Below are 15,995 nucleotides of genomic sequence, written 5' to 3'. Positions count from 1 at the left end.
GGTTGGTGTATCCTCAAGTGTTCATTTAATCTTTAAAAAAGTTTCCTCATTTGTACTATTAGAGTGTTGGATTAGTACATGTCAGAGTTTCTTTCAGTTCTGTTATCCTAAATCTCAAGGCCAGTGGCACATGAATTCCCAGTGAGCTGGCTTCGTGGTGCACTCCAGGGAGTTGATGTCTGTCTCCAAGCTTTCTGGCCTCTGTCTGAGCCCCTGGCCTCTCTTCCTTTCTGCACAGCTTTTTCACCTTTGGTTTCTAGATATTTGAGACAGTTATGTTCAAACTGTGCTTCTAGTTTACTGTATCAATGAGATCCACTTCTTATTTTATTTCCTTAGTTAAAAATGACAACTGATAAAGAAGAAATTTTCAGCAGTGGAAAGTTCAGAAAAGACAGAATAATCGCTAAACTTTAACTTTTATATCTTCTAGAGTACCTCTTTCTTTTTGACCAGCCATCATTTCGTAGTTTCAGATTTCCTGGCCCTACAGTCATACCAATGCCAGAGAAAAATCTTTGAAAGTTTTAAATTGTAATGAAAACTGAATTTAAACTGGGGAAAATGAATTAATTCACCTAATCACATTATCTAGAGCATTTCAAAAGTAGGATAAAGTATCAACTCAGATGATAATGAATGATTTTGCTTAAGAACAATACATCAAAATATACACATCCTTTGGCAGAGCACATAATCTATAAAATGAGTACTGGTTGCACTGTAACAATATTTGATTCTTAGATTTTTAACATAAAGGGATGTGTTCTGCAGTAATGACTGCTGGTGGGATTGAGACGATTTCTCCTGGAGGTTTTGTTGGTATTTGTGCCGTGGAAGGACACATGAGGGCTAGTAATTAATGCTTTTAAAAAGCCTTGCTTCCTTAAACAGCTGACTAACTATGAATGGGTTTCACTGACCCTGTGTATGAAGTAAAGCAGTTAAAGAAATATATGGTTACAAATATACAGTTACAAACTAGTGTTTGATCAATTTCCATGTTCTTTGGAGTGGAGGTCCTAGAAGACACAGCTTCTCTCCCTACCTTCCCCCCAAGACATAAGCTAGTTTTCCCAACCACTGGTGAGTTTTGTTTCAATCAAGACTTTCCTTGATTATATCTCTCCACTCTTTCCACTTTTTTTTTCAATGACATTTTATTTTATTTGAAACACTTAAAGGAGATAAAATAAGTGGTAATTCTGGAAGAATTGGACTCAGGGACTGGGAGTAGCAGCTCTCACATGCCACATCGTGCCTACAGCCATCACCTGAGAGCATCAAGGAACACAAAACCCTTGCTCTAAAGGAGTGATGCTCATTAAGATTGCCTGGGCAGCATTTAAAAAGTTCTGATGCCTGGGCCTTATTCCCAGAGACTACGATTTAACTGGTCAAAATGGGGGCATGGGCATCAGGATTTTGTAGGGGGAAAGCTGTGAGTGATTCTATGGAGCAGTAAGGATTGACAACCATTACCCTGGGGCATCACTGAGAGGTCAGAGCCAGTCTGGACAAGATCCTACTTCTAACACCAACTAAGAGTCACACTAAGCAGGGATGACCCAGAGCGTGGCTGGGCTTCCCAGTGTCTCTGAATCCTTAGGCACTGACAGATCTTGCTTTACCCTTTGGGATTTTGTTTCTCAGAATACTTCCTCAACAGTTTTCATCTCCTGGTAAGGAATTTCATTGTAAATAGTTAAATGAACAAAATGCTCCCAACAGTATTGCTATTTTCAATCCACACACTTAGGATTGTTTCATAAGTCAGTCTCTCGTGCACGTCATCCAAATAAGTTAAGCAATAGAAATAAAACCAAGAATCTCCAATGGAAACTTAGGACAGCCTAGATTTTCATGTACTGAGATATCTGGAAGGTTGAAATATTCTCCTGGAACATCTTTGGTAATAGTGCTGAGGAAATGAGACGCCTAGATAAAGCCAGATTTCCTGTAAGACCTGGTCATAAGCAGAAGTGGAAGATGGGCATTCTTAGGTAAGGGGAGATAACTTGCAGAATTTACTGAAAATTGAGCCTTAAGAGGTATTTTTCTCTGTGACTAAAGAAAAATGTTACACAAATGGAGTCATAATAAACGTTTAAGGGTAACTTTCCTGCAGGTGCCTTACCTTTCTACTGTAAATCTGCCCTAAGTAATTGGTGTGGTCTTCTGGGTTGTACCTAGTTAGTCTGCAGAAGCCACAGACTTGTGGTTATGCACACAAGCTTTTCCACAAAAGAAAACTTCCTCTACTTCTCTTCTTTCACCCCTCCCAGAGGTACAAAGGGGAATAGATCAAACTTGTGGGTGTTTATATAAGGCCGTTCTTGTCTACTCAGAGGGGAGAATTAAGCCTAATTGGTTGTTTGTTTAAACAAGTTTCTCATTTTAAATAATTTGTCTGTCATATTTCTGCATCAAATAATAAGAATTTTGAAAAAATTTTATGTGCTCCTTTTACTGGTAATATTCATAATTTTTTTTAAATATTGTGAACTTTCAGACTATAAAGGGGTTTTTCTTTCTATTTTTTTCCACTCCCATCTTCCCTGCTTAAAAATGTTAATAAGTAGGAAAATGGCCTGACATTCAGCTAACTGTGAGGCCAGCCTCCTCAGGAATGCTGTGTGGTGCTGTGCTGCGACTTCTGTGGAATTCAGTCCCTGTCTATCAAGGGCTCCCACTTATTTTAATATCATACGTTGGAAAAAGTCAGGCAATTCAACGGGCCCCTACCACTAAACTGTGAGTTAGGCTTTGAAAAATAGTAATAGTGAAGAAAGGTGTTCTATTTAGGCTTAATCTGATTAGCCTCCACTGTTTGGTTGAAGGATGAAAGGAGGCAGTGATCCTAGGAAGATGCTGGCAATGAGGTCCGGACGGTGCTTCAGCCCTGGGACTCGCCCCTGCCTGCTCTGCGCTGACAACCGCTCTCTGACCTGGTCTCCAGTCGCCACCCGGCTGGTTGTGAACCTGACCCTCCGGGTCTGCCCAGACTCTTCGGATTAACGCCGAGCGTGCCACTTGGCTTCGCTCCACCCTTTCAGCTCCCTACACGGGTCACAAGTGTGGAATGCCTGGCTCCCAAATGCAACCTAGACTCTTAACGGCTCTACCATTCCAGGACCTGTTTCCCACTTCAACCTTTTGGGTGCGGGTGGGAAGCCCGTACCATAATGGTAGAGTCTCAAACATCTGTTCACGAATTATTCTAATGTAAAACAGTGGCAAGATGCCTAAACATTTTAGGATGGGGGCGGGGTGGTCTTTGTAACTAACAGAGTCACAGCAGTCGGCTGTCTAATGGAGGGGAAATGAGTGGGAGCCACCCTGCACCCTCTCCCCCTTCCCACCCCGCAGTGTGGGGATTCCTGGCAGGTTATCTTGATACAGCTTTGAGTTGCCTGAGGCGGAGTAGACTTCAGCTGAGTGGATGTTGGTCTCCACTAGTGTGTGTGGGGGGAGCACAGAACGGGGAGGCTGAGCCAGGGCATATTACCATCTGGTGCTGCGGCCCACTCGGCGGGGGTCGTCGTGTGCTCCCAGCCCCGAGGCGGTGAAGGCACCACGAACGAGCTACCTTTTGAGAGGAACATCACAGCAAAAAACCAGTCCTCCACCGTAGGGAGAGATTTCAGCAAAGGGCAAGCATTGCCCAGCAATAAAAATGTCCCAAGTCTCCCTCCGTTTTATGCCGTTCGGTCTGCATTTCTTGGGCTTCCCCTTAAAGTAAGTTGTGCATAAGAGGAAGGTGTGGGTGTGGGTGTGGGTGGGTGTGTGCGCGCTGTCGGGGGAGGGTGTGGGAATGGAGGCAACTTTAAAATTGATTTAAATTTTCATCCTGGTACAAGAAAAAAAATGTTCAAAGAACAGAAAAAAGCATCCCCATTTTGTGCGCCAATTATGACGTCAACACAGTCTGCGAGTCGTGCGTGGTACTGGGTGCAGTCTATTTAGGCTTATGCTCACAACTGTGAAATATGGTGACTTCTAGGGAAAGTATCTCTTTTAAAAATGTGCACGGTGAGACACTGAGAATCAGAAAAAAAAGGAGAGAAAGTAAACACAGAAGCATAAGGAACAAAACTGTTTGCTTTGTCTTGTTCTTAAGAAAAAAGAAAACAAAACAAAACCCCTAAGATACAGTGATGTCTGTGACTTGAAAAGTGGTTCAAGTTCATTTCACCTGGGCTGTTTTCCTATTCACATAAAAAAAAAAAATCAGGTCATCTCTGGTAACATTCTCTGAAAAAACACAAAATGCCAAGAGAAAGAACTGCAAAAGATTTAGAAAAAGAGAAACAAAAGTCCCATAGGATTAGAGGACCCAAACAAACTTGTTTTTTCTTTTTATAACAAACTTTTATGATTGGTTCCTTTGTAAGAAATTCAAAAGAAAAACAATATTATCTGTTGTAGTACAACATCATTTTTCTTAGGAGAATTTGGTTATCTCCCTTCTACCAAAACATCCCTCTGACTTTCCTGTTCTGAGAAATGTCTGCCCAACTCTGGCTAATGGTCTAAGATGTTTACTTTCAACCAACAATGCAGTTTCACTTGGACTGCTTCCTAGGGGAAACATCTGCTTTTTGGAAAGGTTTGCTTACTTGATTATTACCTGCAAAATGCGTAACAATGATAATTCTCTACTTCAATACCTTATAGTTAGCATGCTAAACGGAGCCAGCTACACTATTCTGTACAGGGATTTTAGCCTCTGGACCACAGGAAAACAAACACCAGCGTCAGTAAGATGAATAAAGTGAGCAGAAGTTTCATGGGTAAAGTAAGGCCTATCAATTACTGCTACTGATACTAACTACTATATAAAAAATAGACAACAAGGACCTACTGTACAGCACAGAGAACCAGCTGCAATATCTTACAACAAGTTACAATAGAAAAGAATTAGAAAAAGAATATACATGTGTGTACGTGAATCACTATGCTGTACACCAGAAATTAACACAACATTGTAAATCAACTATACTTCAATAAAAAAAAGTCATGCCAAAAATAAAATACTGCTACTAATTTCCTAGAAAGGAAGAACAAAGTCTTTGCCAATTATTTTACCCAGTTTGGGAAATCTCAGGATGTTTTTCATACCCAAATCCTCTTCCTGAGGGGTTCCCTATGATGGCCATGCTCTGTGTCTCATTACCCTGTTGTTTGGCCACAGGTAATGGACTAGGATGGGCATCTGAGAGCATAGATGGTCAGTCCATAGTCTGGCTATGGGCCTGGAAGTAGCTTAGCATGAAAGCTCTACCCAGAGGAGGGGTAGGGATTGACTGCACAGGCTACAGACTCTCTTTTTGGGAATATGAATATGAGACACACAGAGAGAGTCACAGTTTGGGTGATTGGGCAGAAGACAAAAAAATACCTGGAGAAAAGACAGTAAGCAGAAATCACAAGGCAGCAAAAACTGGGAGGCAGCAGAATTACTGAGGTGAAGAGAAGATAAAGAGAAGAAAGCTATTAGTACGTAGCTGTAAGAGCATGATAATCAGAGAGTGGTTGAGTCACCAAAGTGGCCCAAGACAGAAGTAACGAACCATAAATGTCACCTGCTGGGATTACAAGATGCAGTGAATTTCTGTTCTTCCGTGAGGTCCAGCTGTTGTGTCCCAGAAAGTCCTTACAATAAACCCCTTTGACCTGCATAATCCAAATGCGAGCAACATAAAGGAGTCTACCTAACACAATTTGGCTCCATGGGAAGTTTCAGGATACATTTCACATATTTTCCATAATAAATAAAAATGACATTTAAACAATCAAGTTTGTCTCTAGCTTCTCTTAATAATAAAACTTACCATAAGTGTGTTTGGAAAGCATGAGATATATTTTTGTGTAACTAAGGAGATGTTCTTTAGATCTCAGACCAGAGAAAGGTACAATTGTATTTTCTATTTGCCCTCATAATAAACTGGAAGAGATATGTGCCCACTAAGTAAGTTAAGTGAAATATAATATTTGATGATTTGATTATCTATTTAACGTTTGCATTTTGTAATCAGAGTTGACATCAGTGTAGCAAGAATGAATCTTCCTCTTCTCCTGACACTGTCTACACTCATATAAGTCATGGAAAAAAATAAACGTTTCAATAAAATTATAAAGATGAGTTCACTGTCTATTATTTAATGATGGTCAGTTATTTTCCTGTCCAGGGTCCTATTGTAGTTCAAATCTTGTTATTGCTGATTTGTTATTGTGAGCAACCGGACACTTTTGGAGCATTGGATTTTTCACTGTAGTAAATATTGCTTGAAATAAGGGGATTTTGCAGGTAGTGAGAATGAGGTGAGAGGGGAAGGGGTAGGAGTCTTTGCTTTGGAGATGAGTGTGGATCACTGCCCTCTTCTGGACAGAACAGGAGGAGCGACAGTGTGTCATGTTTAAAAATCTTCAAATATTTTCTAAATTCACTTCAACAATGTTTAATGAATGTCTACAATGTGCTGGTTTGTCGTGGCACGGTGGGCCAAACCCCAGGAATGCCTGAAATTGTTCCTCCCTTTGAAAAGCTTACAGACGTGATGGGGAGATGAAATTTCCCAGAACTGGACTATAACTTCACAGGAAAATGATACTTCCCAGAAATGAACTATAACTTCACTGGATAATACAAGAAAGTATTAAGTCAAATTTTATGTGTATTTTTGTAACTCGAGAAAATTTTATATTATTTCCGTTCTTCTTAAAACATTTTTGCTTCACATGGATGGAGGATAGAAATACATACAAAAGAAGCTGGTCAGCAGCAAATTCTTGGAAGAGCAACAGGCACAAAACGCATTGTATGTGTTGTATGTCTCAGAGTGACTGAAACACTCAACTAAAATGCGGACTTACGTTGCTCTATTTTCATAATAAAGATGTTCTCAGTAAGGTTGATCATGAGTTCCCTTACCTTTCTAAGATTGTCCTGCTATGTTCACTTACTCATTTTGACTCTGCAAGTCCTGCCTCCAGCAATGCAAAGTACGTGTCACCTTTTGGCCCATGAAGACCTATGGACATTCCAGAAAACGAACCTGGTTTCTGTAAGACCTATGAGATGCTTATACAGCAAAGGAGTCAGCCTCAAGAACCTGCTATACCTTTCACTGGGTGGCAGCTGATGCTCTATCTGCCTTTGTGTCTTGCGTCTCCCTTCCTTGGACTTCCAGAGAAGCAAGCGTAAGTTATTGGCCAGCTGTATTCCAGGGTTTTTGGCCCACAATGTCATTTAGTAGCACTTAATGATAGTAATAAAATAGAGTAGATTTAATAGTTGTGTGGGAGAGAACATATATTTTGTTAAAGAGAAATTCATAGGAAAAAAAACAGTGTTCAGGGAACTATATTCAATTTCTTGTAATACCATATAGTGGAAAAGAATCTGAAAAGAAAAAATACATATGTACGTATGTGTGTAACTGAACTGCTTTGTTGTATACCTGAAACTAACATTGTAAATCAACTATACTTCAATAAAAAAATAAAATAAAAAACCAAACAAAAACCAACCAACCAAACAAAAGAAGCAGTGGCTATATTTCATAAATTTCAGTGTTCAACAGGAAGTCTTTACTTCAGAAGAAAAGTTTTCATATAGAAAATTGTGGTTTCAGTCTATTCTGCATTTCAGTTGCAGGATGTTGGTCCCACCCTGCTAAGCTGCACTTAGAGGCAAGACTAGTTCCTGTGTGGGCAAGCAGTTTGGGTGGGGTCAAACGTAAGGCCATGGAAGTAAAAAGTGGCCCTAGAAATGCAAGGAGCAGTCACAGTGGCTCATGCCTCTGTGCTGGTTGTTGGATTATTGCCTCTCAGCTCCAAACCCACTCTTCATTGCCTGGCTTGTGATGCTGGAGGTAGACCTTACACACATGGCTCCTTTGCCAGGAGAAGTTGGTGTAGGGACACAGCTGAAAGAAGGGACTTCTCTTCCTTGGTTTTCTCCTGTCGGATATGGTGGCTGGCAGTGCATGGGACACCCAGTGGCACTCACTTCCCAGCTGGCTGGTTCCAGCCCATGGTTCCCTCACTGCCAGCCTCGGCCCACTTATACCCCCGTGCGGGTTTCCTGTTTACGGTTTTGATCCTTAATTCCCTGCCCACCAGTCTCAGCCTGGCAACCAAGAGGCCTTTTCTCCCATCCATGGGCTACAAGCATAGGTCTCCGAAGATACTTGAACTCCAGCCCTGGGAAGAGGGCCCGCTTCAAAATGTGTTCCTCCTTTGGGTATTCTCTCTCAGCACTACGGTATTCTTTAGCACATTTTTCCTTTCTTAGTAGCCTGTGCCTTGTAAATAATTAATAATGTTCTATATTAAACCTTTCTTGTTGGAATGATTATGTGGTTTCTGTCTCCTGACTAGCCCCTCACTAATTCACCTTCTAAGCTGTGGCACACCCCTCAGAAAATGTCTAATAAAGTTAGATTTGGATGTCCCTGCTGAAAAATTAAATCAGTGCTTCTGTGTACAGATCTGTATTGGAAATTGCAATTCTATGGCTGTGGAGTTGCCACCATTCTAAAGTGACTCCGGAGTGTTAGGCTTCAAAATATTTGAATTACTTGAGTAGAATCAGCCTTGGCAGCTTTGTGAATTCAGATCAGAAGCAGGATAAAAGAAACATGACCAGCAAATGTAATTTGCTGGAATCCTGTACAGACTCAACCCTAATCTTAAACAGACCACTTTATTGAAATAAAAATGATTTATTACTTGGGAAAAAATCCCTCTGCCATTTAGATTCCTCTCTGGATTATATTCCTAAATCTTTTGCCTTGGAATTTATGTTTATAACATCCTCCATTTAGATTTTCTTCCCTGCTTTTAGACATCTTCATTTATATTGTCTCCTATGAACATTTTCTTTCAATTATTTCATTGATTTTATATCACTCACCAGGAAAAAAATCATTGCTCACATCATTTAATTATAGTAAAATTTCAACTTATTCTGTTAAAAGGAAAAGATCTCATTTTTGCTTTCCAGAATTTCCAACAAGCACAATATATTGGGTTCTAATTTTTTAACCTAAGAATCAGAATTTCAAGTTTTAGGGTTTTTTTTTTTCTGTTTTTAATGTATTTTATATCATATTTTTCTCTGTTTAAAAACTTCACGTTCTAGTGACAGCACCAATGATCTGATGTTTATACTGAAAACTGATAAATTTCCTGTCTACCCCTTGGAGCAACCATCATAATGACATTGACCTGATGGTAAAAAGCTTTCCCAGCTTTGATGAACAGAGCTTGTACCCAACCAAGCAGTTGTAAACACTGTCAGTAACTGGCAGGAATGGCTGCTCTAAGGGATGCTTTGGAAGATACAACCAACACACTGAGCTATTTACGATTATAGCTCTGTGTCCAGAGTTTAGCTCGGGAAAGCAACACCTGAAAATCAGAACTACCAGTGAAAGAGGTCTCATTTGGCAGATAAGGTAATCGAGGTTTGGACAGGCTAAATGACTTGCTCAGGGTCACACACCAGGAATGTGGCTGAGCAGCATGTGGACTCAGATTTTAATCTCTACTACATTAGACTTGATTAGACTATTGCTCTGAATCTGATGAGGATCAGAGCTTCTCCTGTTTAAATTACTTTTAAAAGGTAACATTATAATACTTCTTGTCAAGCCTACCCTTTTGGATAATCTTGATTTAAATGATCAAGTTTAGCTCTAATTAGCTTCTCCTAATAATAAAACTTTTATCATAAATGTGTTTGGAAACCAAGAAATATATTTTTGTGTAACTAAGGAGGTTGTTTTTTTAGACCTTAGACCAGAGAGAAGTACGATTGTATTTTCTACTTGCTCTTATAATAAATAAAGAGATTTATGCCTGTTAAGTTACAGTTCAACTCTCTAATATTTCATTACTACAATTAAAATCAGCTATGGTAACTGTACTGCAAAATCCACATTCTCATTTTTGATCAGAACAATGATTATAATAGGAGAAAATCTTCAAAGGTATATTTTTAAAAAACAATTTTTGGAAAAAGCACTGGAATAAGGTGAGAAGAGTTAAATTCTAACTTGACTTTCTACTATGTGTGGTGACATCATCTAAATCTCATTGACATCATCAGTAAAATGGGGTTAATGACAGATGCCCTTTTCACTTCACAGGGCTCTGGTAATGGAAAAATAGATAATAGGTGGGAACTACTTTGAGCTTTTCTGAAGAAAGGCGCTGTATTACTCACGTTTCTAAATACCATATGCTGCAACATATCATGTTATGATGCTGCTGACAATCTGTATAAAATGTCTTATTTAAAATCTGAAGTTGTGCTTTGAGTCAATAACCACAAAAAGTAGACTTGTATATGACAGAATCACATTTAAAAATGGATACATTTTAATGTTGCAGGAAGATGACTTTAGAAATAGCCTATCTCTTTTTTTTTGTGTAAAATGTAAAGCTGGCAAATATTTATTGGATGAGTGAGGTTGCTTTTCATCCCAGTAGATGGCACAATTTCAGGTCCAAAGCCTGTCAAAAGAATTTGTTTTAAGCCTAGTGATAGAGTGACCGTCTGTCTGCCTTTTGGAAAAGGCAAAATGAGGATAACAAGAGAGAGGGGAATGTTATTAATGCCTGAAGTCACATAGCTGAACCCTTTCAGAGGCAGAGGAGGGTAGGCAGGGCATAAAGTCAGGAGACCTGTTCCTCCCGCAGTCTTTCACTGGCGAGCCCTTGGGAGTCACTTCACTCAGATGGGCATATGTTCCCTCATCTAGTCAGCCCCTTTCAGATACATCCTCTTTCTCTGTTTCCCTCTCTTTCCTTCTCGAACCAGGACAGTGATCATGAGTTCTGTGGAAGCCACGGTATGTAGGTATACAGTAGGCACCGGGGAAGGATGGTAATGGTGTTCTGTGTAAGTGCGTGGTCTGAGAGGTCAGCCAAACAAAAGTCACACCGTGGGGGTCTGTCCTGATTCTGCTGTGCTCCTCGCGCAGCGTGTGACTCTGCAAACTTCCTCTGGCCTTGCCCCACTTCTCCACAACATACAGCTCTGGTTCATTATACACCTGCGTCCTCTGAGGAGAGTTTACAGGCATTAATGACATAATGCCGCCGAAGGCCAGACCTTCTAATGAAAGCTACTAATTATAAGCAAAGCGTTAGTGGGTGAGTGTGTAACTAGAGTCTGACCTGTCATCTGTGTGAAATTGCTCCTGAACTGGGTGACATCATTTTGCTGCAGAAGTGAAAATGCTTAAGAGGGAAGCAGTCAGGCCTTTGAAGGAAAGTGCAAAGGCCAGCGAGACAACCCCTCTGCCCAAGAGAAGGGCGAGGGTGACAGAATGTTCTCTTCACCAGTAAGAAAAGTCTTGCATAAGAGTGTGAGTGGATCTGGGTCTTTTCCCTGTTCACGGACAATAGGAGGAGCAGACAATTCACATGACATCAGAAAAGTCAAAAACGATACGAAAACTTTAGAAAAAAAGATTTTTGGAAAGTGTTCGCTGTAACATGTTCTTTACACCAAGCAGACCTGTTTCTTTAAAGCTTCTTTTTATTGTGATAAGTAGCATAAGATCTACCCTTCTGACACATTTTTAAGTGTACATTATTGTTAACTATAGGGACACTGCTGTACCATAAACCTCCAGGGCCCATTCACCTTGCTGGACTGAAACTTTATGCCTGCTGATTAGTAACTTTCCATGTCCCCTCCCCACCCAGGCCTTGGCAACCGTCATTCCACTCTGTGAGTCTCTGAATCTGACTATTTTAAGTACCTCACATGGGTGGAATCGTGCAGTATTTGTCATTCTGTGACTGGCTTCAACCATGTTGTTGCCTATTGCAGGATTTCCTTCTTTTTAAAGACTGGGTAATATGCCATTGTATGTGTAGACCACGTTTTCTTTATCTAGTCATCTGTTGACTAAGTTTCAGGTTGTTTTCACATCTTGGCTACAGTGAACAGTGCTATGTTGAATATATAGGAGTGCTTATATCTTCTCAAGATCCTGATTTTCTTTTGGATAAATATCCATAAGTGGGATTGGTAGATCATATGGTAATTCTATTTTTAACTTTTTGAGGAACTTCCTGACTCTTTTCCGCAGTGGCTGCACCAATTTACAATCCCACCAGCAGTGGGATTCCATTTCTCCATTTCCCCAGCAACAATTCTGTTTTTTTCTAATGGCCACATTGAAAATTGTGAGGTGACATCTTATTGTGGTTTTGGTTAGCATTTCCCTGATGATTAGTGACTTTGAGCATTTTTTCATATATCTGTTGGCCATTTGTATTTCTTCTTTGGAGAAATGTCTATTCAAACTCTTAACCTATTTCTTAATCAGGTTATTAGTTTTTCCTTAAATAGAGTTATAGGGTTCCTTATATATTTTGGAGATTAACTCCTTATCAGATCAATGGTTTGCAGATGTTTTCTCCCATTCAATAGGTTGCCTTTTCACTCTGTTGTTTATTGTGCAGATGCATTCTATTTTGTTGCAATCTCATTTGTTTATTTTATTTTTGTTGCCTGTGCTTTTGGTGTCGTATCTATGAAATCACTGCCAAGACCAATGTCATGAAGCTTTCCCCCTACAGTTTGGGGTCTAATGTTTAAGTTTTTAATCCATTTGAGTTGATTTTTGTGTCTGGCGTGAGACAAGGGTCCAAGTCCATTCTTTTGCATATTTTCTTAGCACCATTTGTTGATGAGACTATCCTTTCCCCATTGACAGACTCAGTGGTGAAGCTGTCCTCTAAGATCAGGAGCAGGTAAGAATGCCTACCCTCGTCACTTCTACTCAACATAGTGCTGGGAGTCCAGGCCAGAGCAATTAGGCAAGAAAAAGAAAACCCATCCGAACTGGAAAGGAAGAAGCACAATTCTCTCTTTTCGCACATGATGTGATCTTAGATATGGAAAACCCTAAAGAATACACACACGCGTGTGCTCGCGCTCACACACACGCACACACACTGTTAGAACTGATAAATGATTTCAGCAATCTTGCAGGACACGAAGTCAGAATACAAAATCAGTAGTGTTTCTTTACACTAACAGTGAACTACTCCCTTCCCCACCAAAACTCCCGAACAATTCCATTTACAAGAGCATCAAAAATGGATAACATTCCGAGGAATAAACTTAACTAAGGAGGTGAAAGGCTTGTATACTGAAAACTACAAAATGCTGATGAAAGAAATGAAATAAGATATGAAAAAAATAGCATGTCATTCCATATTCATGAATTGGAAGACTTATTGTTAAAATGTCCATACCACTCAAAGTGATATACTGATGCAGTACAATCTTTATCAAAATCCCAATGGCATTTTAACACAACCACCTACATTTGTATACTTCAAACATTTGCTTCCCATTAAAACAAAGATTATTCTTGTAGTATTGCCCATAGAATTAGTTTAGTGAAAAATTATTTCATTTTTCAAACTACTGCTTCAGAATCTCAGTTATATTCTATATCTGTATACAAGAATATACTCCTTAGTTACATTAAAGATGGAAAGAGAATTTTTAAACTTGTTTATGATGTAGTAAACTTATTACACTAGGACTGGAAGACCTGGATTTCACTCTCAACTACATGATTCACTAGCCATGAAATATCAAAATTAATAATAACAATAAGTGAGAAAAATCTTTCACTTGGATTGCATTTTTGAATGTACAAAATTTCCTTCCCCATAGTATTCAACTTTTATCATATTCTTTCTGGGACTCGGTTTTCTTATCTGGAAAATGGGAACAATAACTCTTACTCTGCCTAATTCACAGAGCTACTGTAAGAATGAAAGACAAAAAATATGTACAACTGCATTTAGAATCATAAGGCATTATGTAGTAATAGTTCTACATAGTGCATGGGAAGGGTCAGTATTTCAATGTATAATAATATTGAAGATCAGGAGAGAAAAGAAGAATGAGACTGGCTTAACTGGTCAGTTGTGAGAGGCTGGAGGCAGTATACTGGACCCCATAAATATCTCATGGTCATGCATGCCTCTTAGGTTTCCCACAAATGAACAACACTAGGTTAATAACCACAGGTAAGCAGGTTAAATGAATTCCACCTAAAGATGCATTTCCCAATCTTATCTTATATCTAAGAAATTCAAGCTGGTGCTGGATGATTCAAAGTTGCTTCTCTCATGTAAGAGCTGTGAAAGTTCTTAGAGCACAGATAGTTACAGGAAGCTTAACTCTTCTCTGGGGAAAACATTGCTCCAGGAATGAAATGGCTACAACAATATTCTCTGAGATAACCAAAGATTACCTCCTTTCATGAGCTAGAAATAATGATACAAAGAAATTGGTTTGGGGTATGCATGTTACAAGGTTGTCTCATAACCCCTTCTGTTTGCCTTCTCAAAACATTTTTCCCAGGGTGGGACATACATTCCACACACACCATGTGGTCAGAAAAATCAGTAGACATTTAAAAGCTTGGAAGCATTTATCTCTGTTCACAGTAGCTTTATCTCTGGGCTGAAATAAAATGCTTTTCATTCAGAATCTCCTGTCTTAGCACCTAAAAACAAATACAGATGGAACTTGTTCAATCAGAGCAGAAAACCACCAAACTCAGGACAAATCAGAGATTTCTGAAACATATTGCCAGAGCTAAAAGTGCATTTACCTGGGCAATTATGTCTGTAATTTCTGAATAACTATGGCATCTTCTCACACATGACCGAGCCAGAAAGTCTTCTATCAGCCGTGTTCCAATACCGTATCCCCTGCAAAGGAAGGAAAGAGTGTGCTCTGAAAATATGTGAGTAATCAGTAAAGTCTATCACTGTTTAAGAATGGATTCATCTGTTTAGCACTTGCACAAACAAATGACAAAGTAAACCTAACTTGAAAATTCAAGTGGAGACTTGGCACTTGTTATGTGTCCCACAGACCACAGAAGCAGAGAACAACCCACACAGGAAATATTAACTAGTCTCCTGCAAGCAGAAAACGTCTGAGGAGTCAAGGCTGGCCCAAACTTGACAATGTAAATTAAAGTTAAAGGAGATAGGTGTTTGTAGCCTTGTGCTTCCCATTGGCAACTAACTTTCTCATCATTAGCTGTTGTCAGAAACAGAATGAGGTTCTGGCTAACTTGTTGTCTACTACAGGTGTGCTACCTGGATGCTCGTTTTCCTCTTGGCATAGTTATCATGGTAGGAGAGCAGGCATGTCTGGGATGTGCTCTCGAAAGAGGGAAAGAAGGAAATGGAGAAATCAATTTTTGTTGCCAGTGCAAGTTTCAGCCATTAGAACGCTGAAGTTTGGTGAAAACAAAAACAAAATAGCGAAGTTCAGAAAATTCATTTTTTATTCCAGGGAAACTGAATCAGTGGAACTTGGGAGGAGGTATTTGTATTATGTGTTAGCTCCACCCCACAGCAAACAGCTTGAGTAGCACTCAAAGTACAATTCTGAAAGCATTGTATTGAGATGTGACAACACAACGGAGCAGACACCTTTACAAGGCAGCTAAGAACTTTCAATCTAGTCAAGGAAATAAGACCTTGATGGCGGAAATAAAAAGAAAGAAGACTGCTTTTGCTAAATCACTGGCATAAAATTGGTCTTTTAATCTCACAGCTACATGTACTTGTGAAACAATTTGAATGGAGCAACAGAAGGCCCAACAAGATAAAAGACACCACAGTTTGGAAGGGCAGTATTTGCTTCATAGGGTCTAAAGTGGTGAGTGGAGGGATATTTGGTGACCCAGGGAACGGGGGGCGATGGATGTCAGAGTGCTTATTAATTTACTAAATCTATGAGATTATTCAATAATATTTCTGAGTGGATGGAAATATTCAATTGAGCTTACTTGCCTTTCATGAAAGACACTTTGTGAGTCTAGCCAGAAAGTTCACACTGAAAAGCCTTTTAAAGAACAGAACGTATACTTTATAGAAATAGTTGCACCAGGATTAAAAAAAAATGTTTCCAGTGTTTTATAATT

General features: G+C 39.5%; 1 protein-coding gene across 1 annotated transcript in view; it reads right to left on the bottom strand.

Annotated features, from left to right (window-relative positions):
- Positions 1 to 15,995, bottom strand: part of TRAPPC3L (trafficking protein particle complex subunit 3L) — a 45,802-nt gene that overhangs the window by 21,849 nt on the left and 7,958 nt on the right. Inside the window, exon 4 of the mRNA XM_031456205.2 lies at positions 14,667 to 14,766. Coding sequence (XP_031312065.1) covers positions 14,667 to 14,766 — 100 coding nt within the window. The remainder of the gene's footprint in view (positions 1 to 14,666; positions 14,767 to 15,995) is intronic.

Source organism: Camelus dromedarius, chromosome 6 (genome assembly GCF_036321535.1).
Source record: "Camelus dromedarius isolate mCamDro1 chromosome 6, mCamDro1.pat, whole genome shotgun sequence".
Lineage (NCBI taxonomy): Eukaryota > Metazoa > Chordata > Mammalia > Artiodactyla > Camelidae > Camelus > Camelus dromedarius.
The sequence above is the reverse complement of the archived record's forward strand: the minus strand, read 5'-3'. Positions and strand labels throughout refer to the sequence as shown.